The sequence below is a fragment of the Rhamphochromis longiceps genome, linkage group LG6 (genome assembly GCF_057381845.1).
Source record: "Rhamphochromis longiceps isolate RC_006_pf linkage group LG6, R_longiceps_female_GT1.1, whole genome shotgun sequence".
In the NCBI taxonomy this organism is placed as follows: Eukaryota; Metazoa; Chordata; class Actinopteri; order Cichliformes; family Cichlidae; genus Rhamphochromis; species Rhamphochromis longiceps.
Genome location: NC_140562.1, coordinates 16,477,608 through 16,503,768, shown reverse-complemented (window position 1 = coordinate 16,503,768; position 26,161 = coordinate 16,477,608). Strand labels below are relative to the sequence as shown.

At 41.0% G+C, this 26,161-nt stretch overlaps 3 protein-coding genes across 4 annotated transcripts in view; all 3 read right to left on the bottom strand.

Annotated features, from left to right (window-relative positions):
- radil (Ras association and DIL domains) overlaps nucleotides 1-2,380 on the bottom strand; it is a 28,628-nt gene extending 26,248 nt beyond the window's left edge. For both annotated transcript variants that reach the window (XM_085409439.1, XM_085409440.1), the window contains exons 1-2: nucleotides 2,365-2,380; nucleotides 1,193-1,307 (exon numbers count right to left, since the gene is read on the bottom strand). In XM_085409439.1, coding sequence (XP_085265565.1) covers nucleotides 1,193-1,276 — 84 coding nt within the window. In that variant the 5' untranslated portion in view covers nucleotides 1,277-1,307; nucleotides 2,365-2,380. The remainder of the gene's footprint in view (nucleotides 1-1,192; nucleotides 1,308-2,364) is intronic.
- Nucleotides 2,381-6,154: 3,774 nt separating this feature from the next.
- On the bottom strand, nucleotides 6,155-18,421 carry LOC146667760 (monocyte to macrophage differentiation factor 2-like). The gene is made up of 7 exons (XM_085409441.1): nucleotides 17,998-18,421; nucleotides 12,953-13,034; nucleotides 12,560-12,720; nucleotides 12,331-12,405; nucleotides 10,504-10,605; nucleotides 10,292-10,361; nucleotides 6,155-10,201 (listed from the first exon to the last, which is right to left on the bottom strand). The coding sequence occupies exons 1-7, from the start codon at nucleotides 18,009-18,011 to the stop codon at nucleotides 9,995-9,997; spliced, it is 711 nt and encodes a 236-aa protein (XP_085265567.1). The 5' UTR covers nucleotides 18,012-18,421; the 3' UTR covers nucleotides 6,155-9,994.
- Nucleotides 18,422-20,170: 1,749 nt separating this feature from the next.
- Nucleotides 20,171-25,354, bottom strand: arpc1b (actin related protein 2/3 complex, subunit 1B). Its single transcript, XM_085409438.1, has 10 exons — nucleotides 25,151-25,354; nucleotides 24,507-24,640; nucleotides 23,640-23,744; nucleotides 22,170-22,392; nucleotides 21,968-22,075; nucleotides 21,564-21,800; nucleotides 21,397-21,472; nucleotides 20,957-21,156; nucleotides 20,681-20,771; nucleotides 20,171-20,595 (listed from the first exon to the last, which is right to left on the bottom strand). The coding sequence occupies exons 2-10, from the start codon at nucleotides 24,568-24,570 to the stop codon at nucleotides 20,557-20,559; spliced, it is 1,143 nt and encodes a 380-aa protein (XP_085265564.1). The 5' UTR covers nucleotides 24,571-24,640; nucleotides 25,151-25,354; the 3' UTR covers nucleotides 20,171-20,556.
- Between the last annotated feature and the right edge of the window lie 807 nt (nucleotides 25,355-26,161).

Below are 26,161 nucleotides of genomic sequence, written 5' to 3'. Positions count from 1 at the left end.
TCAGGAATAAACATCCTCATCAGCACACTGGATGAAGATGTGCTCACCACACGTTTTTAAGGCAGGCAGTGTGACTTGTCATAGCAAGAGAAGCACAGGTGACACAGTGACTTTGGCTCAGGTCCATCAAGCGCCCCGCCAAGTCACGACAGTGAGCCAGCATGCACAGTCACAAAATAAAGCACACCCATTTTTAATGGAGAGCTGAAATATCTCCTAATACAAAATAATAAAGATATTTAAGTAGTCAACTGTGCTGCATAAAGTCTCTGTAGTTGTTTATTTTACATGTGCTAAAAGTTTATGCAGTGTATTTCTTCCATGTTGGTCAGAATTTCTAGACATTTCTCGGTTATATAGTACAAAGCAGAGACTGATGAAGCAGAGAAAACCAGGCTGTATTTACAGATTTGGGGGTTGCCCTCTACAAGGTCGTCCTCTCATTAACATCTATGGTGCTCTTAGATTTTGCTCTCCATTCAAAGCTTCATTTTTATCCCTTGCACGTTTGCGACTTCACCACCGAGATCCTTTAAACCTTAAACTTTGCACTTGTCCTTAAAGTGCAGCTGTACACCAGCACCTAAAGAACAGAGGACCCTTCTTCGAGAATGCCACTGTTCACCTTTTGGACCGAAAAGACAGATGGTTTTGAAAGAGGAGTAAAGGAGTCCAGCTATGTCCACTGTGAACGACCATCACTGAGCAGAGGTGGTGGCCCAAAACGCCAGCTATCAGCCCCCTGCGATGTAGTCTTGAAATACCATCCCAGGTGACCTCAATAGGTCACATGATGGGTTGGCGACAAGGTCTCACAATGGTTTTAGCCTTAACCTCCAGTGATGGTAATGAACCAGGCCTTTTTTAGCACCTCACCCGATATGATGGTGTACATGATAAACAGAAGGCCAGCCGCCTTCTTTTTTAACCTTTTAAAGCCAACTGAATCATATTTGATGCATGTATTTTTTTAGACCTCTAAGCAAAGTGAAATTCACGATGAAGAGTTTTCACACATCGGAGGAGAATGCAGCTGGGATATAAGCTAAACTGACACTAAGTGTTCACAATACATCAAACAAGCAACCACTATTATTTCACTTTATTTGTTTTAATCAGTTATTTTGACCTCCGTTTTGAAGCTTTCTTCTGTGAGTATGTTTGTAAATGCCGAGTGTTTGTGTGTGAGTACCTGTGTGAAGGTCCTGCTCTGACGTTTCAAGCGGCTCTTGGACGGCAGGGACATACTCGCCCCAGAAGAAGAACCGTAGAACATGATGCTGCGGTTTGCTTCACAGACTCCACAACTGGTGAGTAAGAACACACACTTTTAGATGCTTTGTTCCTAATTTGATGCACAGGAATTAGATGTTTGACGTTGGGATGCACCGATCCGATATTTGGATCGAATATCCAGCCGATCTTGACTCAAAAACCTGGACTAGATATCAGTTCACTGGCCCGTTCTAAGGAGCCAGTCTATTCTTTTTAATTCTATCCTGGAACGAGTCAGCAGTAGTGCATCAATTTAAAGTCATTTCAAAGTTTTCTTTGCATGTTTGCTACAGTTTCTGACTTTAGCAAACTGTGGTCATGTGACTTATGAAAAGCCTCAGACATGAAGATTTCCCAGTAAACTTCTCACTCTCATTAAGTGCAGTTTAACTCTTGCTGTGAAACTTGTATTGCACTTACAGTCAACATGACATATTGCTGTCAACTTGATTGCTATTGTTCCACTTCACCTGACACCAACCAGCTCCACACACACTTGTGAAGGAGATGCAGTCACAGTGAGACTGGGAGCAGGAAAAGCAGAAACTAGAGTAACCATAAATAACACCAGTACACAGTAAAGACTCTCACACTGAGCTACTAGTGCAAATAATAAAACCCTTTTTTTTTATTCTTCATTTTATTAACTTCTTAAAACTGTTTGAGCTTGAGGTTGCCTACATTTAAAAGAATGGCTCCCGGTGTCTTCATCACAGTGAGGAACACAGCTTATTAATCTAACACTGGTACTAAATTAGATCTGTATCTGTAGCAACTGTATCCGAAGATACCAGAAGGGAAGATAACAATATAATATCTGAAATGGAAATAGCTGGACCAGTGCATGCCTAATTTCCAAATTAAATGCACACAAATATGAGAAAAACATGCAATAACACTCGACATACAACTACATCAAACACATAATATCTGTAGCTGGTGACGATAAAGAAAATCTAAATGTATCCACTGTAAACAGACCATGAAGACAAAAACAAACACAAAACTCTGTGTGTGTGTGTGTGTGTGTGTGTGTGTGTGTGTGTGTGTGTGTGTGTGTGTGTGTGTGTGTGTGTGTGTGGTGAGTACCTTGATGCAGATAGTATTTTTGCCTCTATGTGCAGCAGCACAGTGTGTACAGCTGATTGTCATATGCTCTGCAATTCATTTCACTGTCACCTTTCACGCTGGAAAAATAAAACAGATGATGTTCAGGTCAAAGCTGAAGGATCCCATTCATCATTAACAGCCCGTCTACGTCCTCTGGGATTAAATAATACCGTCTGCTTTTAGCTTTTTAATAATTTCATTGAAAGCACTAAGCTGTTTTCACGTCAGACTCTTGACTATGGCTTGGTTGAAAAAAAAAAAAAAGGCCGACCAGGACTCTGGCTCTGTGCTGAAGGGGAACACTGAATACTGCAATGAAACTGCCTTTTTGAAAATCAAGCAGTGTCTGCAGTGGTTGTTATGTTTAACAAAATAAATGAATAAACACTTAATAGATTATTTTTGTGTAGATTATATAGTGTGCACAGCAAACAGACCCATATGGCACACAGAGTTTTCTCTCTGCAACTACTTGTTTTTTTAGTATATTAGAATAATGCTTTTTTGTGCATTTAATTTTTTTTAAATAAAACTAAATAAACTAACTAAATAAAACAATCACAGAACATAAATGACCTAAGGCTGACTACTTGGAAGCACATTTATTAATTAATTTATTTTTAATTTACAAAGAACAGAGTAAAGCAGCAAATCACCACATTGAAAGCCTAAAACCCGCACTTAAAAACACTGCTAAATTATTCAAATGGATTTTCTTTATTTTTATATTTAATTTGTATATATACAGTATTGTGCAAAAATCTTGAGCCAACCCTCTTTTGTTTATATTTTGCAGTTTTTCTTAAAAGTGGTCTTAATTGATGCAATTATGAAAACAGAAAAGTACCATCAGATTTTGATCCATCATGTAATGCCATGACAATGATCCCAAACACACCATCAGTGCAGTAAAGTCATACTTGGATAGAAAAACACACAGTGGAACACTTTCAGTCATGGATTGGCCTCCCCAGAACCCGGACCTCAACATTATTGAAGCAGTGTGGGGATCATCTTGACAGAAAACAGAACAAAAAGCAGCCGACCTCCAAAGAAGAGCTTTGAATGTCGTTCAGGAAGCCTGGAGAAATATTGCTGAAGAAGAAATGACAAGAAAGCTTAACTAAGAGAGTTCAGGTTGTGTGACGAATAAAGGTGATCATACCAAATATTGACTTTAAAGCTGGGTGTTTTTGCTTCACTAACTGTATTTCCACGTTTGTTCAACACGTTTCAGTAAATCGTTGCACCTTTCCAAGCCAAATATAAAGAAATGAGCGGTGGCTCAGGACCTTCACCTCAGGACCCCTACCCTACCAACCAACCAAACAACCAAATCTTTTTAAAATACCCTACATCCTAAAAAGTCTGTTTCCCATCTATGCCCCTAAGGTGGGTCAGCTTCATTCGTACCTTTGCATGAACTCCTTTGACCGCTAGACCTGTAGTGAGGGGTCTCATCAGGAATCAGCTGCATCAGGTGAAAGCAGAACCTCATCCAACCCGTTTTAACTGCATCCCATTTACAACCCTAAGTTCCTTTACTGCAGAAACATTTGGCAGGCAACCTAAAAGGTGTTGTTGTAGCTGACTGTGCAGGGACTGGTGGGATAACGTGACTATTTTAAATGCCAGCTAATCCATGGTAATCTGGCTACTTGGCTGCAGTTAACTCAATCCTACACGCAGAAAGAAACACACACAGAGGGAGGGGATACCTTTTCGCACTGGTAAATTGGGTTGCGTTTAGTAACCCAGGAGGTCGTGTTACATTTAGTAACCATGTCACACAGACTTGTGGTTGTCCTTGTCTTTACCAGCAGAAGGTCAGATTTAAGCAGTGCGCTAAGGAAAAAGCCCACGCCTACATCATAATATAGGACTAAACTTGTGACAGCCCGTTATTTACAGCCGGTCCGTCTGTTTACGACTTTGGATTCACTGGTCGTCAGTAGCAACCGCCGTGGCAACAAAAGGCAGGAGAAGATCCTCAGAAATTAATCCGCTGATGAGCCGTCAGGCGCGGCGCGGAAAACTCACAGCAGCCGATCTCTGACGGCAGCAGGTGCGTCTGTGTTACTGCGCGAGGTCGTTACACACAATTAATTATCAATTTATCTCAATGTTGTTTGGACATCTGCGCAACGCTCAACAAAGAGAGAGAGAAAGAAAACCTGTTTTTTACATATCGGGGAGCAGAAAGCAGCGACGCGTCTGCCTGTCAATAAAATAGGTCGCGGAAAAGTTGATGAGTGGTTCCAGCAGAGGCGAGCCCAGTCCCCCGGGGGCTCTGCCGGTGTCTGTGCGTTTGTACTCACGCTGTCTGCAGTGCGTGGCTCCATAGTGCTGGGGAATCCTTCCTGGTGTCTCTCTTATTCCCCTACCGTGCAGGAAAATCACAGGCTCTATAAATGGGGGGGGGGGGGAACACCCAGCTCCCCTGCTCCGAGCGACACCCAGCCGTCCGGGGGTCCCACCCACATCCCCAAAACAGCCCGTTAACTTGGACGACAGCCAGCCGCTGTGGGCTCCTGCTCCCGTGCGTACATCTCCGCCGAGTGTCCAGCAATGCCCACAGCCTCCGGCAACCGCATTCCCACATCCACAGCGGTTCACTGCCGAGCCGTGACGGAAACAGCCGAGCCACACGCGATGCTTCACCTCGCTACACCTGCTCTGGCACCAGAGCGTGTAGAGGCGACTCCCCCTGGCGGACAGAGGCGGCACTAGCACGAACTACAACGGTAGATCCGAAGGAAACAACGTGGTCTTTTAACGCGTGGTTTTATATATTCCACTTAAAAAATAAAATAGGGTAATCGTCTTGATAATAGATCTGCAGTCGTGGAAAGTATTGCACCCTATATATAATATATAATAGAAATGATCGAATCCTTACTAAAATCCTTACCTTAAAATGACTTATACAACCCCAGATGAACATCAACATGAGATACTGCACAGTGTCATGATTTATTTACAAAATAAACACAAAAGCCAAAATTCTTGCTGTGGAATGATGGACTTCCCAGAGCAGTTCTTTCCTCTTAAGATTATCACTAATGTCTGTCCTTTCTGGCAGAGTAAGAGAACCCCTACTTTCATAGAGATGCTCACACTTGCTGGTGTTCAGTTAAGTACAGGGGTGGGCTTAAAAATTACCCCATTAGAAAACTGGGACTGCTGTGGGGGGCCACACCACACCAATAAGATTATAAAGAGATAAAATTATTATTGAGCAGAATAGAGTTCAGCCTATTGGTGCATTTGATTAGCGGCACCTGCCCCCACTTACCCTCTTAATTCATGTAGCCGCAGTATGGGTGCACTTACTTTTTCACACTCTTCTGCATAGTGTTGTAAATATTTTATTTTCTTATTGGATTTACCTAGTTTTAAGACCTTCTGTGGACCAGATTGTTTTTTATTATGTATCAACATGTAAAACCTCATAATTTCTGTACTTTGTTTTTTATTGTGACTGTATGTTTACCTTCTTTTTTCCCCCTTCTTCTGGTGTCTCATTTCCTCTCCTCATATGAGGCTAATTATATAAAATAAGTCTGCCTCAATTTATTTCAGTCTCCTTGAGAATGACGTCTTGATTGAATTAAAGTGGTATGAAACAAGATCAAAGGACAGACTGGTCGCTATAATGTAGTTTAGATACATCTGGAGCTCATTTTGTAATATGTTTTTGGTGTAACAAAACTACTTGTGAAAATAACCTTTTTTTCTTACATGAGCTACAAAAAAGGTGAAACACTATAAAAAACGACATAAAAATGCATGAAAAAAGCTTTTTTATTACAAGAGAAATAGAAAAGATAAAAGCATTGTTGGCATCATATCGGCTTATCACAGCACAAAAAGCACCACAGACACAATAACCAATATGAAAACTAGAATAAGGGTGAGATAATATAATCAGTCCTGTAGGACGAGAAAGGAAACACCAGCAGGACTGAGAACAGAGTCAGCAGCTCCACAATCACAGAGCGTCTATAAATAATATACAGAGGGTCCATGAGGCTTCGCGGACGCTGTTATAAAGATCTTTACAAAGGCAGGTGGGGTGTATGTCTGAATGAGACACATACTGTAATCAAGACAAGACACACATCAAATCCTTTACTTTATCTCACCGCAGCCAGACCTGGCTTGGATACAAGACAAACTGTAAACTCTCTCAGTTGTTTGGTTCATCCCAGAGACTCGAGTAAACACTGAGAGCACGAATACTCCAGAGTAACTCTGTTTCAGTTTTAAATAAGATATCCACCGTGCGACAAACGCACTCCCCTTCATGCTAGGGTCTCAAATGTACAAAATGATAAAGTATTGTGTCACCCTCAGACTATTTTATCACTTTTATTCAAGGTTTGGTGTCATCGTGTTGTTTTTGGACCCTTCAGTATAGAATGAAGAATGATTATTAGATGTCTTGAGGCAACAGTGGCTACACAAACAAGGTGATATTATAAAATAACTTGTTTTCAGTCCAGTTTTGTGCTGGTTGTCAGTTTTTGTCCACTAGTTAGAGGCTTATCCTTAAAACACGTTGAGCGATAGAGGAAAAACTGAGCTGCGGTTTGGATCTGAATCCAGGTTTGTGTGTCGACCTCAACATTTAAAGGTAACGCTCACCTTATGCGTTACCTCATGACCTACTACACTTGCACGGGCAAATAAACAGCATTTCATAAGTGCTCATCACAGTGATGGATTTAACTCCAAATGCAAACTTTTGCAGAGTTTTGCAGCAAATTTAGGGGGTTGTGCAGCGTCGCTTAAAGTGTTATTGAAGTACAAACGACCTCCCCTCTGCCCTTAATGACCAGTTTTCAAACCTTCTGACGACTACTAGCCCTGTAATACTAAGTGTGTCATATCTAATACATCAGCTGTTGTGAGATTTTTTTAGTCAGTGTCAGTGTTTCTGCTTTTTGTTTTGTTTTTTTTGACAAATGATACAAATTAAAACTTTTGTCAGATTGTTCAATAAACTCTACTTTTTCAAAAAATTAAAAATTTCTGGCATTTATTTCATAGTTCAAACAGGCAGTTTCCAGGTTTTCCCAGGTAGCTACACAGGCAGATACGACCTGACTTCTGATGTACGCCCAGTCATTTTGTTCTATAAGCAGCCCTGAAACATGACAGAAAAGAGCTTTAAGGGTTACTGCTAGCGGGCTTTCAAGGGGTAAAGAGTCCAGGTGTAAAGATTTGAAATCTTTTCTATCCATTATGTAAATCCATATATGTAAAACTTGCAGAAAACTTCTGGGGCAGCTGTGAGTGAGCAGGTGAAGCTGTATGGGGAGGTGCCAGCATATAAATAAATAAATAAATAAATAAATAAATAAAATGCATTTATTTGCTTAGAGCTGCAAACAACCATAGCAGCTGCAGTGGTCCTTTTTAATGTGGCTTCCTTGGACTTTTAAGCCCAGATGATCCGACATACTGCAGTGAAACTATAATGAAAAAGTTTTTTTTGACAACCCTTAAATACCAGCTGCTTCGACCTTTTAAAATCCTCTCGCCACATTAATCACACTCTGCTTCGTCCTTTAAACCACGAAGCAGCACGTACAACTCGACGCTAAGAATACATACATGTTTCAGATATATTTTGATGTGTTCAAGGTACATGCATTCATGTGTAAACATAGACTCAGCCAGTTAGAGGCTTTGGATTCATGGTAGTCAGATAGTATAGGATACACACAGGCACAAACACTTGGGCAAACACACACACACGCGAGCACACGCGCGCGAGCACACACACACACACACGCACCTGAGATGCCTTTATTATCGGGCCAGATTGTTCAACAATACTATAGCTTCAGTTTCCTTTCAAGTGTGAAACATACATATATGGTAGTAGTGTGCTATCGGTTAACGGCAGTAAGTCTTCTGGCAGTGCTGAATCAGACAGTGGTTTGAGCTCCAACCATGTTGTAGCTATCAGCTGTTTTCCATTCGTTTAGGATGAAGACTGAGAAGATGATCGAGTAACACAACGAGAAGATCAGAAGAAAATATAGATGAAGTCGGCATGTACTGTATGTCTCTGATAAATACTGTATCTTCACGTACTAAACCTAATCGACAACAGTATTAGAATTCAGTGTTTATGCTCAAAAATCGAAAGTGTGGCGACTGGTATATGTGGAAGCACACGAGTAAAAGTCTCCAAGACTAAAACTACAAATATCTGAGTGTTAAACTTAAGAAAAAGAAAAAAACCTCTACGATCATGTTTAAAAAACTTCACAGGAAGTCACCGACTTAAGCAGCTATTGTTAAAATCATACAGAGTACTATGGTGTAGATAGCACATCTAATAACAATAGCAGTAATAATACTATCTAGAGCTCTGAATTGGGAATAGTAAATTACTGATGTTGCAGCCTGCTTAGTGTAATCAAACTAAAAACACTAAAATTAATCTCATGAGTCGAGTCTGCCAATTTTAATAGTGATCTTCCTCTTGACAAATAGACAATGCCCTCAATTCCGCTTCTGCACACTAAATCTGGGCGCGCACGGCACAGAGAGAAATCTCCGAGAATAGTGATTAACCCCTGAAACCAAAGTCCTGGAAAATACTGTTAGAAGTGTAAAACTAAAATGATCTTGGGGAGGGGGGGGTCCCAGTTCAGGAGCTGCCAGCCTTGAAGTTCAGATTCACCATATTTATCCTTCATGTATACCAAACGTGATAATTAACCGCTAAATGGTGCATTTGATTGCCCTCTCAGCTCAGAACGTCAGGAGGTATTGCATCACTGGAGGTAACTGGATTCAGTTGGTCATCGGTTAGTAAGAATTAAATTAAAAGTGTTGATTAACTTCCTGTCTAAAATTCAGACGGCAGAAGATCTGAATGAATAAAATACTGATACAGACACATGAGTTTTTTTCTGAGTTTTCCAAGAAGCGGGGAAGTGTTTCATGAATACTTTCCACCCTGGGCTTTGCCTCAGACTGAATCAAAGCTGTCACATTAAGGTCTCACATCTTTGACTCCATCAGTCATTATCTAGGCCAGCTGTACTTCCTGTCCCAGATTCAAAGCTAAACAAGGAGAAGTACCTGCAAAACAAAGCAAAATTGCAAGACCTGCATGAATTAACTGTTGTCTTAAAACAGGGCTTAAAGTATTTCTTTGTGTTTCACACTGTGCTGTATTCCATTACATTATTTTATGCTATTTCAGCACACTGATGTGATTTTATTTTATCCTCAAAGAAAAAGTAAAGTAGTTTAAATTGCTTTTTAAAGGTGCTATTTTTTAGAAAAGTAGGAGTGTGAAGACGATGCAAAAGATTTAATTTGGATTTGGACCCGTTTTACCCATTCATTCACTGGCTGCTTGAAGGCAACTTTTTGGTGATAAACATGGAAATGTTAGACATTTCGAACTGATGAGAGGGACCTGAATGCACCATTAGTTTTGGTTTCTGTCACACTGAAAAGTGCATGTTTACCCCCCCACCCCCCATCCCCCCACCTTCAACATAAGGCAGCCCCTGAATGTGGACAGCCCCTCGTATCCGCTCAAAAACAGGAGTTACTTCCTGTGAGGTCAGTGCTGATGTCATCTGGAGGTGTGGACCTGGTGGTTGGGTGGCTGGGCGTAGAGGTACTTCCAGATGGCGTAGTAATGTATGGCCGCTCCCATAGCTACAAACATGTGCCAAATAGCGTGAGCGAATGGGACAATGCCGTCACTTTTGAAGAAGACTATCCCCAAACAGTAGCAGGCCCCGCCGACCAGCAGCTCACACAACCCGGACTGCTCCGGCTGAGAAGAGGCATTAAGTTTATTATTTTTAAACTGTTTAATGGGTCATTTTAAACCCAATCAAGCAGCAGAAAATGTGAGTGGCCTCACCATTGAGAGGATGACCAGGGCAGGAAAAACTCCCATCACTGTGTAGCAGATCAACTCCATGAGCTTATACCTACGACAGCAATGGGTTACTGAGCACGGGTGTTACTGAGCGTAAAGTTAGGCAATCTTAATAACAGCTTGGAAAAAGCTTAATCAATTTTAAAAGAAGTTTAAATATTTGACATACTAAGAAAATAAATATGTGAGCAGACCTCTCATGGAAGAAGAAGACGTAGGTGGTTCCAAAAGACGCCATGACCCAAACTAACCAGCGCATGTGACACGCCCAGGGACCCAGCTCTCGCAGGTTTAGCCTGTTGAAAAAATCAATCAATCAATCAAAAAAAAATGCCATCTACACATGCAGTTTTGAAAAAATATCTCTGTCCACATGTAAACGCTAAAAATAAAAGGGAGGGAAAGACTAAACAGGGTTTTGTACCCTTACAAAACCTTAAGTACTTCAGTAAAGTTTTTGTTTTGCTGGAAAAGCAGCTAATTTTGAAACGCCTTCAGCATTTCAAATGTTAATTATTAAAGACAGCATTTTGATTGGTATAGAATCACAACTTAGGAATGAACAAAATGCATATAGCGTACATAAATTAAAATTTTTCAAAAAAGTAAATTTATTCAAAACCGACGTTGGGATTTGGGTTGTGACAGCGTCTGTGTTGAATGTAGAGGCGCCCGAGTGAACTTCGAACGCCTCTGTCGTTCTAAATGGAGGGACAATAATTGCTGTTTTACGTGTGTATACTTAGATATACACACGTAAAACTGCCGTAAAACTGCAGATAGTCAGAGTAACAGCAATGGTAGTTTGTCTATATCCACTATTTTAGAAATTAATGTCATGTAAACAATAACGTGGCGCACAGCGTCACGTCAAAAAAGGCACATACCTTTGACAATGCATGACGAAATCTCATGGATTCATCTTCTAATTGCAGATCTTTTAAAATACAGCATGATGTTTATTTTTTAAACTATTATTCCAATCAGCTCATAAAACAGGATATGCTTTGGCTAACTTGTCACTGATAAGATCCTAAGTTTGCAGTGTTTTCAGCAGTTTTAATTTCGCTGACCAATAATTTTCACCACCAACCTTTTTTTTCTTATGGTAAATGGATCTTATATAGCGCTTTTCTACTCTTCTGAGCACTCAAAGCGCTTTACACAACTTGTGCATTCACCCATTCACACAAGCACATTGTTCTTAGTGCTTTCTAAGTAGCATTCACACACTCATACTCCGATGGATGGATCGGAGAGCAATTTGGGGTTAGTATCTTGCCCAAGGATATTTGGCATGCAGACTAGGGGAAGCCAGGAATCGAACCACCAACCTTCCGATCAGTAGATGACATGCTCTACCGCCTGAGCTACAGCCACCCTTATAAAAACAAGATAATAACTAAACAAAACAGAAACACAAAACAGGACAAAAGCCAGGCTAAAACGTATTGACACTTTTGCCTCCAAATAAAAATGAGATGAAAATGAAAATCTTCTGATGACATGAAATCCAATCAGAACTAATGGACGCTTTGTAAACCGCGTAGAGCAGTTTTCACCGTTAACACCAATTTTAAGTCAGATCCACTTGCTTGTCACATTTGATTAAAAAGAAAAGAAGGGGGGGGGGGAGATAATAATAATGTCATCTTTTATTTACAGTCTATGTAACTTAATCATGACTGACAACAGGAGGGTGCATAGGTTTTCTCACAACGGACCCAGACTGAGGATTAGTTTCCTTGCAGTTAGCTCAACAAACACTCTCTGAGTGCCAGTTATTGGAAACACTATTTGCTATCTGTAATATGTGCTGGAGGTGGTGGTTGTTGGGGGTTCTGTGTTATGTCTGTTGCTGTTATGTTGATTTTAATCATCTTTTGTGTGTTTATTCATATTCAGAGCCCCTTGTACCACAAGTGTTGAAATGAGCTATATAAATAAAATTTGAATAATGTACTTACTTATATATACAGTTTACACACACCCACACACGCCTAGCAGGCTAGTTTGTTTACCAAGGGGCGTAGGAAGCAGCGATGAAGAAATAGATCACCATCCTGTCACACATGTGAAAACACTGCTCCACAGACCTGAAGAGGGAGCAGAAACAGCTCAGAAACGACTCAGTGACACTGTTTAGATATGAAACATCATTATTAAAAATGATATATTTAAAATAATCCAATGCATCACAGATATTGTGCTACAATGTATATATGTGGGTGTGTGTATATAAGTATATACCGTAAGTGGCTCTTCTTCCAGGCCACAGTGTGGAAGAGGGTGGAGATGATGAAGAGTGAGCTGAGCCCCGCCCCATACACCCAGGCTGACAGCCGCTCCCATTGGTCCTCTGACTGGAAGTGCAACACTGAGCTTCCCAGCAGGCTGGGGATTATCCACAACTAAATGAATTCATAGCATAAATGAAACATGAGGCACAAAGAGGCAGGCAGGCAGGACTGACTGTAAACACGAGCATGATGCTGCTGATGTTATGTAATTTTCACTGGGTTTAATGATCACTTTCTGTGTGTGTGTGTGTGTGTGTGTGTGTGTGTGTGTGTGTGTGTGTGTGTGTGTGTGTGTGTGTGTGTGTGTGTGTGTGTGTGTGTGTGTGTGTGTGTGTGCATTTACCGCATGCGTGGCACAATTGGCAGCATGCTCATATTCGGTGGGCTGGTATCTCTTGTTAGGAGGAACACGATTGTTCATATACCTGCAAATGATCACATTTATTAACAATTTTACTGTGCAATACTTAGCTGAAATTTATATAATAGTGTAATAACTAGGGTGGTAATGATGTGGTGATAATTCCAGTTAGTGACAACACAGTAAAATTTTGTTAACAGTTTGATAACCTGTGTGTATTAAAATGATAATTTCCCATTGCTCATCAATAGGCTATTGTATATTATCTTCTAATTATATGCATGAAGGTTAGTATTATGTGGTTATTATCTCCTTTTTCACACAGCAAGGTAGTTTGCTCCCAGTTATTACTCTTTTTAAATTCCACTGGCCTTCTGGGACCTGTCCAGTCTGGATTTAAAGCCAGGTATTAAAGTTATGGCTTTGAAACAATTTAATTCCCATCTTAAACACAGAGCCTTCCTTTCCTGTCTCCTGAGTTCACTCCTATTTTTTACGGAGTCCCCCAAGTGTCTGTTTTGGGTTCACTTTTCCTGGCTCTATAACTCCTCTTCTTGAATCCTTAATGGAAATCAAGAGCCAATTCATTCATTCTTAGTTCCTATAAATTGGGAGGTGCTTTTTCTCTTCCTTATAAACTGTGTCTCCTCTCTCTCTGTGTTAAGTCTCATGTGAAGAATCTGGATCCTGAGCTACATTTTAACAAACAAATTGTCATCTGTTGTCAAAACAGAGCTTTATCGTCAAATATTTCAAATATTTTCTATTTAATCCTTACACAGAAAAAGTAATTCGAGCCTGTTGCCTGTTGTTATAATTTGCTGTATTGTGGTCTCCTTTAGAAGTTTCTATCTTGCCTCCAGTTACTTCAAAATGCTGCATCTAGACTTAACTGGTGCTAAGAAATTAGATCATATCATTCCCATAATGGCTTCACTACATTTTGTCCCTTTCCATTTAAGAATTAAATTCAAGATGTATAAATAGTTTTTAAAGCTCTCACTGGTCAGGCACTCACCTATATGATTTCTCTTATTCACCTTCACACAATCCCTCTTTTCTTAGATATAGTGACAAGCTCTGACTTCGTGTTCTCTGTTCTGGGCTCAAACAGATGGAAGGACTTTCTCAGTTGCATCCATCATCGTGGAACCAGCTTCCTGTGTTCATTGCAAGTGCTCCAATTATTGCCGTCTTTAAATCTGAAAACATAGCTGTATTTCATGGTATTCTTGGGTTCATAATCTGAAACTGGTGGTGGTTATTTTGTATTGCGGGCACATTTAAATTTGTGATCTTGTACTATTATTTTTGAAGTTTTTATTGTTTTGTGCAGCTCTTTGGACAGTTTTTTTAACTGTGCGTTACAAATTTTTGATTATTACACCACTATTATCATGTTATTACTGAGCTGTACTATAAAGTGCTACCTTTCTTTTTATTACAGGCAGCAGCATTTATGCAAATGACACATTTCACATTTGCTCACATTTAAATGCTTCATCATCTTAACATCTACACTTAAAAATATATACAAACTGGGTCGCTCATTAACCGAAGCCAAAGGTCTCTATCATACAAATGGATCTGTTCAGACTTAGTGGTCATTTATGCAAATATGCAAAATTTGAATTTTAAGCAATATTGCTGTTTTGTAATTATTTACTCATTAACTTTACTCTTTCCTTTATAAGTAAATATAACAGAAACAGTACATGTAATTTGGCATTAAAAAAATTTCACACACACACTCCAAAAAATTCTCAGTCTGAATTTATGGCAATATTTAATGAAATATGTATTCTATAGAAATGGGTATTTCAGTTTAAGCTGTTAGGTGTTGTTTTGAAATATACCTCGGATGTTACTGGGGTTTATGGAGCACATGTTGCTTGCTTAAAGGTCAGTTTAAAAAAATAAAATAAAATTGGACTCTTTGCATAATCCATATTTCAATATGTTCCTTTTTTCCTTACACTTAACTCATCCTTTGACTGAAACAAGCTGTTCTTGCTTTACGCCAACTGTTTTCTAATAGACTGCTCCTCACAAGGTTTGAACAACAGGTGGGCGGGGCTTTGAGTCTAACAGCCAAGCCTGGGAGTGCGTCAGGATGATCAAATTAGGTTATCTACTCTCACTGACATGATACAGAATCAAGGGTAAAAAAAAGTCAGTCTGAAGCCTGAGCTATTGGCCAACATTTGTTGTACATACACTAATGTAATTATTTGAGGCTTTGTCCATGTTTGTAATGAGCATCTGGCATTGCAACAGAATTTATATAACAAGAGTAATGGGTCCACTTTAATAGGACTTTGTAGAATTAAGCTGCAGACCATATTTACTGTGTATGATATTTAAACCCACTTGTATCTCAATGCTAACAATCCACCCCACCCTCTTGTTTCGCTTAGCAACGCTACTACATGCTTCAACTTGTTGCCATGACTGCCGTTGCCTGGCAACAGTGGGTAACCACAGAGCGACTGAAGCAGAGGTTTGATCTCTTTCAGAAACGGCTCACACATACAGCCATGCCCACATTTTCTCACATACACACGCACACTCCGATCTGTTCGTTTGATTGCGAACACTCAGTACAGAAACTCAAACAGTTCAGGAGGTAGCACCCTGACAGTGATGTCACTGTTGTCATGGAAACCACAGGCAGGGATTGTCCTCCCCTCTTCCCTACAACAGAAAACTCCTCGCTGCTTTCATCTTTCTTTCTTCGCCTCTCTTTCCTCCTCCCTCTCCCGTTCCCCCACCATGGCTCCTCTCTGCTTCCCAATGATGAAATTAACATGCAGGGAAGGCAAATGATGTCTTTGCAGACACACAAAATGTAAGCATGTGCACATCCACATGTTGTAAGTCGTAAGACATGAAAAAGAAGGAAAGGGAATACCGCTCAGAACCTCAAAGAATCCATTTGTTTTTATGAAATGCCCCCAACAGCTAATTATGCTGTCTATCTGAGGAGCTGTGCATGCATGCGGCTGCAGAAACAATACTTCTAAATAATCTAAAAAGAGGAATATCACAGCTGTGGGTATATGCGTGGTTGTTGTCAAAATGCTGATAAGACATTCATGATCCTTCATGAACATATATACACAAGGAGAACTAAAGAAAGATGATGTAAAAAGGATGGCAGCACCTTTCACTTCCCTTTCTCCTCCATTTGCTGCTTTGTTTTTCAGAGTGACACTCATTAGGAGCTATTAATACTAACCGGCCCAGCCCAGAAACACCGTCTTGTCCCAAATAAAAGACTTCCCCACCCTGTATCCAACACTGGCCTCACACTGTCTGGCTTACTCTCTGTAGTGCGCACACATACAAGTGTGTGTCAGTGCCAGGCCCAGCAGGCCTGGTCAGGTCATTAATGACTTTATCAAGCTGGCTGATAATTAGCAGGCCAGAGGCCAGGCAGAGGGACTCACTCATGGGGCAGAGCAGAGCTGTGGAAACCCCGTGACATCTCTGCGTCTCTGTGGTCTAAATGAACCATGAAGACCTCGGTCCAGTTAACACAGGACATGAATTAACACTGCTTTACTTCATGGGTCTTTGTGCTATTATGTAAATCTATAATAAAGTTAACATCCACACACTGCTGAAAACAGTTGCCATATAACTGTTTTTCTTTGTTATAGCACTGTAAATCAAACAGGTCTTGGATTAAATTAGACAGTATATAGATTAAAGAACCACAATGGTGATTAAAATCTGATCATTTAAGCTATATATCCTAGTAAACCTAACTGCAAAAAGCTGGGAAAATCTGATCTATCAGCTATTTCAAAACTTTTGAGATTACCCCCCGTCTTGTCACGCTAATACATCCAAAGGCCAAAAACATTTCTTTTTTAAACTGATACACAACATAGAGAAGCTGCAGTTAGTCACAGCTGTGAAGATAAACCACTGGAAATTTCATTCTGTTTTTTTTTTTGTTAAGGCTCCTCTGACGTCTTGATTGAATCATTTAATCGTTTTGGTGTTTTCTTAGAAAAAGCCAGCCCGGGTCCTGTGGCAGGAAGTTGTGACGGGTACATGTTCGACAGCGCTTGAATGAATAAATGAATCTAGAAATGTTACATAACAAAAGTAACCACCACACGCTTCCTTAAAGTGCCCCGCATTGTGAAACAGCTAAAAATATATTTAGCTGTGATGTACTCATAAAAGACAACTGACATCATATCTGATTAAAAGAAGCAGCATGATAATTTCGCCTCAGCCCATAATGTGGCACACATGACTTCATGTGTGAGCTGTGGGAATTACAGTCTCTGCTCGCGAGATGGAACAAATACTACTCCCACAATTGCCTCAGTTGGCCTATTTTTTGAAGCAAATAATAATAATAATAAAGTATCTCTCTATATATACCTATGACTCTATTTTGGAAGCATTTTTTTAACATCAATTCAGTTTGGTTGGGTTTGGAGCTAAAAACAAGACCACTAAACATATAACTCAGAGTGTGGAAGTTGTAATGGACAGCGAACAGAACAGATGATCAGCTGATTCATAGCATAAAAGCAGTCAGCAGATTAGCAGAGCATGAGCTGAGAATGAAAATAATTCTGAGTTGCAACATTGGTCTACTTCGTTTGTCCTCGGGACAGCCTCAGCCTAGATCCAGTTGGCTTCTGTGTGCCAGATATTAAATAAAGTTGAAAAGGCTGAGGAAGAGGAGGGGGTGGCCTTTCCTCTGTGTCACAAAGATCACAGGGAAAGAGGAAAAAGGAAGAAGTAGCAAGATGAAGAGAAGGGGGAAGTGGCAGGTTGTGTGTTTGCTTAAAATAAAATAAGAAATAAAAGAAATTCTGAGCTTGAATATAGAAATTTGAAAAAGATACATCACTAATTATGAGACATGCAGAAAATACATATGAGTTATTTACAGCTGGTTCCCAATGAGCATCCTGGACCTCATCATCATCATCACTACCAAAAAGCAGCCTTTCTGTTCATCTCCAGTCTCTAACCGTATATTGAATGAGCTCACCCACCTTACAAGATTCATTTACAGAGGAAATAGGCAACAGTTGACGGCAGACAGACAGTGTGGCCAAAGCCTGAATCCCCCCTGTGAGTGATGGGCGAGTTGGCCGCCGATAATTGATTAGTTCAGCGTTCAGATCTGCAGCGAGGAGGTTTAATGGAAGGTAACGAGCACGTCGCCTTTTCACCGTCGTCGTCTTATCCACATCTCAAGCAGCACTGGGAGACGCATGCATCCCGACCCAGCCGCCTCCAGAGGGTCCAGTCCGGAAGTGTGGGCGTCAGTGGGGGGACGAGGGGATGAGTCTCAGTCGGTGCTGATGCTTGCTCGCTCTTTCTCTCTCTCTGTCTTTCTCTCTCTCTCCCCGCCGGTTCACCTCATCACGACTCGGTGAGGGGGCTGTTCTTCATCACTGAAGGCTGCCACATCATTCTGTGATGAGGGGCTGATTCAGAGGCAAGTCGTGCCTGCAGTTCCTGCTTTGGTCTCTAGGTGGAGGCGCAGGCGCGCTCTCAGGGACTGGTATTATGTAATAAGGCGACGACGTTAACGCATCTAATTATCGAGTCAGAGAAGGATTATTTAAAGCGACACTCAGCTACGGCTCCTAGTCTGCGCGGCGTTTTACCAGGTATGAACAATATAACCCCGTGACGTCACTGTGATGTCATCTGGCTGGGTCTTCAGTCTTCCTTGAGACACATAGAGACTTTTGCTGCTAATATGTGGACTGTCGCTTTTTAATAAAGAACCAGATATCTTGAATATACAAGATTTTAATTACTGAATCTGAATGTAATTATAAAAACATCTCATTTATGTAATTTTCTGTTTCTGCGGCGGAATTAATGAGATATGCTACAGGAACCAAGTGGGGCAGAAATAGCTCCTCACACTGACACGTTTTTCAGTTATCTATTTATTTACTGGCAGCCCCTTGCATACATTACAGGTCAGAATATCTCCCCCTTTGATGCTTCAGTCTTGACTATTTTATCATTTCAAACCTGACCTTGGCAGGTCGCTTGAACTTAGGAAGAGGCAGGAGGTCTGATAGCTGATAGGTGTTCTCTGTTTTTGGCTTTTTTTTATTTTACTCAGAGGGATACTTTTTGCTCCACCTGATCTATTGGAAAACTATTAATTATAAATATATATTGTATGGTTAATTGCTAAATATTCACTGCTGACACCTGGGAGTTTCATGTCACAGTTAATTTAAAAAAAATTAAGAGTTTGAGCACTATAGAGGAAGATAAAAAAGTATTTGATTAGATTTTTTTTAAACATCAACAAGACCAAAACACACTTGTAAGTTTGTGCAGCAGGATGTTTTCCCATCAATCGATGAGCAGCTACAACGGCAACAGCTTAGACAGTATTGTACCTGTATTAACAATCTAATAGCATCGATCTATCACGTGAGACACTGCAGTGGATGAGGAGATGTGCATTTGGCTGAAAACCCATCAGTGCTTTTAAAGAACCGGGACTGAATACATGAGTATGTGGAGTCATGTTGATCCTGTGTCTCACATACAAATGTTCATTACTCTTAGGCAGTGGGGTTTGAAAGTAGTAGGGATGGGTAAACTCAACATTACAGATGTAATAATCCCACGTTTCTGTCCACCTGATTCAACCTACAGTTTACAGGCACGACAGCAGCAACAGGAATTCTTGCTGTTCGCTTTAACTGAAAGACTCGGTGAGATAAGACATTTGGTCTGAAGAGGTTAACGAATTGATTGCTTTAATGAAACGTGAGTATAGCAGGGCATCGCCAAACTGTCTGATATATAACACCAAGAAGTTGTAAAATTGCTGTTTTGTACTCATGGCGGGTTTTTCAAACTTGTGTTCGTTAATTTTAAGCATTATGTTATCTAACCAGTACGTTTTAGGATGTAAATTTTATAAAAATGGAATAATATATTACATTACAACATTGTTTTTATACAAAATATTAGCTTTTCCCCAGGTTAGAAAAAAATAATCTCATCTGCGTCACACGAGACAGCAACTTTTCTCAGTTAAAACTGTAAGTGTTCGAACTTTGAACTTAAGTTGTCCATCTGTACAGACAAATAAACAATGAGCTGAAAGGTTCAAAGTCCTTAATCCAGATTTAAACAGACGTAAACACACACACACACACACACACACACAAACGAACCAGATTCTACTGAGCACTTTAACAGTAATCTTTTATTAAATGCATATTATGACCAGCATAAGCGTTTAACAATTATTGCAGCATTTCATTCTGATTAATAGAAAATGCCTGCTTTAAGCAGTCAGCTCAGGCTGAGCTCTAATCTAAGTCATTAAGTACCGTTTGCAGACATGTGGTCAGTCCCTCTGTATACAGCACTGAATGTAACAAGCTCAGCATAAAGCTTCAGAGAGATCGCAAACACTGTTTGAACTGAAGTCTGCTCGTTGAACCTGCATATATAAAAAATATACCTGATTAAAATAAGGCCAAGAAGCTTTGGGTAATAAGGCAGCAGTTTTTCTCCATAACTCCGGGAGCAACTTTGGTCGGAGAAATGTAAACTTCAGTTTAGACTATCTTCAAGTCCTTCATGGCAGACTCCAGAGACTGAAAAGACATTGACAGACATGTGAAATCACTGTGGTAGTCAATACCTGGCAATCCTGCATGTCTGTGTCTGTCTGTGTGTTACCTTGACATCCCAAATGCCCATTCCTCCATCCATACCAGTGGTGCAGAATTTGGTGCACTGGTTTCTTCCTCCTTCCAGCACAGAGATTTGGCTGAAATATTGTTTGAGACGTGAGAAAGCCAAGTAGTAACATATCATTTGTTTTAGGGTTTTCATAGCTATATTTAAAAAAAATATCACTTTAACCAAATCCCCTCTCATACCCAACCACACATCACCACTCGCTTTTTGGGGGTTTTAATTTTCATGGATACGAAGCATTTGTTTTCTCCTGACCTGATGCTGTTCTTGTGGAGAGTGTTCAGGTCCTTGTCGGTGTTCTGGGTCTCCGAGGCTCGACGGTCCAGGTTCTGAAAACGCTCCCTGGCGCTGATGCCCTTTTGGGCCGCCTGCTTAGGAACATCCAGTTTGCCACCAAATGTCAAGCTGCCTTTGGCACCGTCATACACAAACAGCACCGGGTAACAATCATGGCCCTAGAGGAAAAGACATACAAAAGGAGATATTACAATATCAGGTTGGAAATATGAGAGACTAGACTCTTGTTTGTTATTCTGGATGCTAGAATAGATACAGCCAGAAAGCGCTATTTATTCATTTATTTACATTATTTATATGGAGACACTGGGCCAGAAAAGTTTGGGATATAAAATTATAAAATTACTTTAAATTAAATTAAAGGAACTGTTGTGTGTGCTGAATAAATGAATACTCACAGCTGCTACCAAGCTGTTCTCAGTAATGAAGGTGACACACAGCAGAGGAAGTGTCTCCGAGCTGAGACTGGTCAACCTGTGGAAGTTGTAGCAAAAAGTCAGAGTGGAGCACACAAAGCAATGTAAACACACAACACGCCCAGCTACGCTGCTCTGCCTTCACTTACGTGCCGTTCTTGCCGCCCTCGGACACACAAAGAGTTGAGTCATGGGAGGTCCAGGCCAGGCGGTTGCCAGAGTGCGAGAAGCACACGCTGTGCACCCAGCCGCCGCTTGCTCCTGAAGTCTGAGCTGCTGCTGGAGACCCTCCGGACTCAAAGAGCAACTCCCCAAAGGGCATCTTGCTACCCCAGGGAGTGGGCCCAGGCTTCTCCTCCACCTCCTTTATGTAGGCTGAAAACACTCTGTGAGAGTGAGGGTGGAGATATATTGTTATTTTGAAACCCACATGCCATATATCATGGACTGTATGAGGACTTTCCTTTTTTATATATCTAGGAGTAGCATCAGTGTTGGGCTGTACACGAAGTAATTTTAATAAAGCTGAAAGCTAAGCCTGTCTGTGACATACCTGCATTTGAAATCGCAGGATCCAGCAGCCAGAAGGGCGTTGTTGGGGTGCCAGTCCAAACTCAGGATTGTAGAGCGGATCGGCTTCTTAATGTGCTTACACACCCACCTGCAGATAACAAGAGATGGTTGCTAAACTCTCTCCAAGGGCGCTTCTTAGTATTCAAATAAAGCTTTCTGCATATATTAGTGAATTCGCTCACCAGTCGTTTTCCTGCTCAAAATAGCAGACGGAGATGAGACGAGAGCCGCTGCCAACAGCAAATTTGTTCTCTTTAGGTGACCATTTCACACAGCGAGCGGCACGGTTGATCCTGAGGATGACCAGGGTGGGCTTCCACGTTCCCTCTTTCAGGGTCCACACGTAGGCGTTACGGTCCGCTCCACAGGTAACTATGCGGTTACTTTCCGGAGCCCAATCGATACCTGCGAGATTTTTTTAAAAAAACTCTCAGGAACACATTTCCACTCACTTCTCTATATTACATCAAATAGGCAGAAAAGGAAGAAGAGCTATGCTATTATCAACGTCTCAAATGCATCCAAAATAAATAATTGACTAAAAATCTATAGTCTTTTTTCTTTATCTTCAAAGAGATAAAAGTAACTGTGCAGTGACTGGGATCTACTTTGATGTCTTTATACTTACTGGCAATCTACATAGCCAGCAGCTGATTAGAGTAACTTAAGACAATGACAGGAAATTGTGAAACCAGTGAAGTCTCAGTAGAAGGAGCATACACTACAACAAAAGTATTGAGCCGCACCTTTCATATAACTCACTTACTTAGTTTGTGTTAAAGCTTAAAGTAATCCATTATTATGGGCATGGGCACTTTGATAGGGGCAGGTGTTAGCTGGTAGCTATGTGCTAGCTGTCACCTCTGCTAATCTAAGTCGCCCCTGGTGGAGTGTGAAGGTACTGCAGGTGGGCTGCAGTTACACCAGAAATTCACGTAAAAATTACTCACAAGTATGTACATTTATATATATTTATCTGCTCTTGTTTTGAAGTTTGTGTCCCAGTAGCAGGTGGGTCACACATTAGCCTAAATGCTTTCTATATGACTGGGTAGCATTAGCGATTTATAGACAACAGCCTGTGTTCTTTGTGTTTTTTGAATAAAATTTTCAAGGAAGTACATCACTTCCTCTTGTATTTTGATTAGACTAAAGATTAAAGATTGTGGTATTTCCTGGTTTTTAAGGAGGCCGCAGCACTCTTGACTTTGGGAATGGCTGATCTGATGCTTGACATTAAGCAATATGAGCATTAATAATCACATAGAGGTGGGGAAATGTTCCTACAGCTTGATTTATTTTGTACCACTGGATAAGGCAACCACAGATTTAGCAATACTGGAAAGCTGGATGGCCATTTCCTTGATATCGATTTAGGCAGATCCCAAAAAATGATGGAAACTTGTGCTCGATGTCACAGAAAAACCTAAAGTATTCTACAAAATCTTGTATTTTCACTTTCAGAATTGGTGAACTTGAGTAGTGGCTCTGAGGTTTAGGGGTTAATACGTTCGTCTTACATGCAAACCAAACTTCAGTTTGTCTCAAGCCAGTGCTGCTTCCAAGACCAAACAAACATGCGGATCCGACCCTTTGGGAAACAAGGCAATGTCAGAAAGTCCCTAACTAGTTTTAGTGTTGCTGTGTCTCACCTGTCACCTGCCCATTGTGTTCCTTTAGCTCATGGATTTTGGTCCACTTGGTCCCATCTTTCTTATAGATGTGGACCTCGTGGTTGTTGGGACACAGGGCAATCTCTGTGGCGGAAACAAAGAAGTTTGTGTTTCAAACCATATCAGCACAGATGGTCAACCGTACGAACACAATATTCATCATGGACAAAGTACAGCGTGACTGACACGAGAAGCTTTACAGCGGGCTGCTCAGTGGGGAGTAACACAGAAGAGCTGAGTGGGCACATGAGAAGAGAGAAAAAAAACAAAAAAACACTGTATGTATGAGCCTGGAGGCAGCACACAGACACACAGCATCTTTAAATAGAAGGCGCACAAGACCTGCGATCTTTGTTTTTTGTAACGTTGTAGCAAAGGCTGCATGTTTTAGTCAGCAGATGAGTCAGTGAAGCAGTGTTTGTCCTAGAACAGCAGTGTGGCTTACTTCGGTGTGCTTTTTTTTTTTTCACAGAATGACTAAACTGTTCATTTTGCAAACCTGAGTGAAACTCGAACAGCCTGGTTAAAGCGTCTCTTACATCCGCTTTGCCCAGAAACCAAAGTACTGATGAAAAACATCCATATAAGGCTCTGGTTTCCTCCAGCTAACGGAGAGTAAGAACCACTCAGAGAGGCCTACAGACGCCGCCGCCACTGTTACAGGAAACAGGAAATACCTTCTCCCACCTGGGAGCCAGTCGCAAACCTTGGGCTATTACACCATCTGTCACAGACTGTAGTCAGAGCAATATGCACCCATGATGTTGTGCTCAGCTCAAAGATGAGACCACTGGAAGTCACTGAAGAGCAAAAGAGTGACCAATCAGAGAGGGCGGGCAGACTTACGGGATCGATCTTTGTTCCAGGCATGGCAGCTAATTGGTTCCAGCAGGAAGCTGTGGTACGCCATGACCAATCAGATGTTAGAAGGAGATCAGGAAGTAGTAGGAGAGGAACCAGAGGCTGGTGGGCTGTCAAGTCTTTAAAAAAAAAAACAGAAGTTGCATTTCATGTTGAAAGCAGGAAGTGTTGAAGTACACGAAGAAATGTAAAAGTCTTTTTATTGAATGAAACCGTGAAATGATCCAAAGTGTTTGATACGTAATGAACTGACTTAAACTCCGTTTGTGGGTGAAACACGCTAAACTTATCTCACTCAGAGCGTGTTAATGAAATCCAGACTTTCAGAGGAATGACAGAAACTATGCAGGTCCAAGGTAACGGACATCCCCACAAAAAAAGAGAAAAAGACACTCAACCATTGGAGGAAGAAACCAGGGGAAAAAAAATCAAATTTCTTTCATTTCTATCAGATACTTTACAAACACTAAAACACAAATGTGTGGGAAGCACGATTGCCTGTAGCACGCTTTGGATATTTCTTTGCAGAAAATGCATTATACTCAAATATGTGTGTGTGGGTGGGTGGGTGTGTGAGTGAGTGCCTAAGCACACTCAGTCAACTGTTAAATATTTTCTAGGCTACTTACCCCCGAGGGCAGGACAGAGATGAATGGGTGAGCTGAAGAGATGGGAGAGAGTTTTAAAAAAAAGAGCAGAGAAAGCAGAGGAAAGTAGCGGATCAAATAAAGTGGAGGGTGTTCAGCTCGCGGACTCTGGCCAGTCAACGCGAACGCCAACGACAGAGTGAGTGCAGGAAGAGAGAGAAGCTGAACTGAAGAGAGAGAGGGGAGGAGAGGTCAGAGGGGGAAGTGGAGGAGGGTACAGTGAAGCTCAGAGAGGGGAGACAGGCAGGAAGTTTCTGCAGGTTTTTCAGTTCTGAGGGTGGAAATGAAGAAATCATGGGCGTGGCGTGAGAAATGTGAGAGAAGGGGGACCAAAACTGCACTTTTTCTTTAATTGAACTTTAACATTATTAAACAGGAACAGAAAAAAAGTGTTAAAAGTAGTAAAAGAGGGAGGGGCATAAACACAATACAAAGTTATGCACAAAGGAGGAGGCTGAATCTGAGGGGGGGGAGCAAAAAAAAAAAATGAAAAGAAAAGCATGAAAGACACGGAAAAGAAGGGGGAGGGGCGTACGGGGCTGTCTGCATAAAGAAAAAGGAGGAAGTGAAAGAAGAGGGAGGAATCTGCAGGGAGGAGAGGGTGGCATCAGGAGGAGAAAGGGGTTGGCTCTACACTGGATTTGCTATTATTTGTCTACCAGTTACATTATGTGTCCTGTTCTTCATTTATCTTCTTGTTATGATTGCACGCCAACTAGTTTTACCCCGTTGCATCACTGCAGTGCAACCTCAAACATTTAGCTATGAAAACAAGTTAATTTGCTTTTTATTGCACAATCACTTGCAAACAGTGTGTGTGGAAACCACTGGAGCTCTTGTTGTTGCGTTTATAGATCTGAAATCTTTTTTTACTGTAAGTCCAGTCAATGTTTCTTTGAACACTGACTGGACTACTACTTCGTCTATTCATTAGACTTTAACTGCTATGTCAAAGCGTTTCTTTCAAGCTTTTAAAGAAGCACGTTGCCTTAA

What these genes read in the sequence shown, in the direction of transcription:
- LOC146667760 (XM_085409441.1), bottom strand. An exon ending in CCAATTGTGCCACGCATGCG is followed by an intron (nt 12,721 to 12,952) that starts GTAAATGCACAC and finishes GAATTCATTTAG; the next exon opens with TTGTGGATAATCCCCAGCCT. An exon ending in GCTGCTTCCTACGCCCCTTG is followed by an intron (nt 10,606 to 12,330) that starts GTAAACAAACTA and finishes TTTTTTCAACAG; the next exon opens with GCTAAACCTGCGAGAGCTGG.
- arpc1b (XM_085409438.1), bottom strand. Translation starts at nt 24,570, where the DNA reads ATGGCGTACCACAGCTTCCTGCTGGAACCAATTAGCTGCCATGCCTGG. An exon ending in CTGGAACAAAGATCGATCCC is followed by an intron (nt 23,745 to 24,506) that starts GTAAGTCTGCCC and finishes TTTCCGCCACAG; the next exon opens with AGATTGCCCTGTGTCCCAAC. An exon ending in GAGGGCGGCAAGAACGGCAC is followed by an intron (nt 21,473 to 21,563) that starts GTAAGTGAAGGC and finishes CAACTTCCACAG; the next exon opens with GTTGACCAGTCTCAGCTCGG.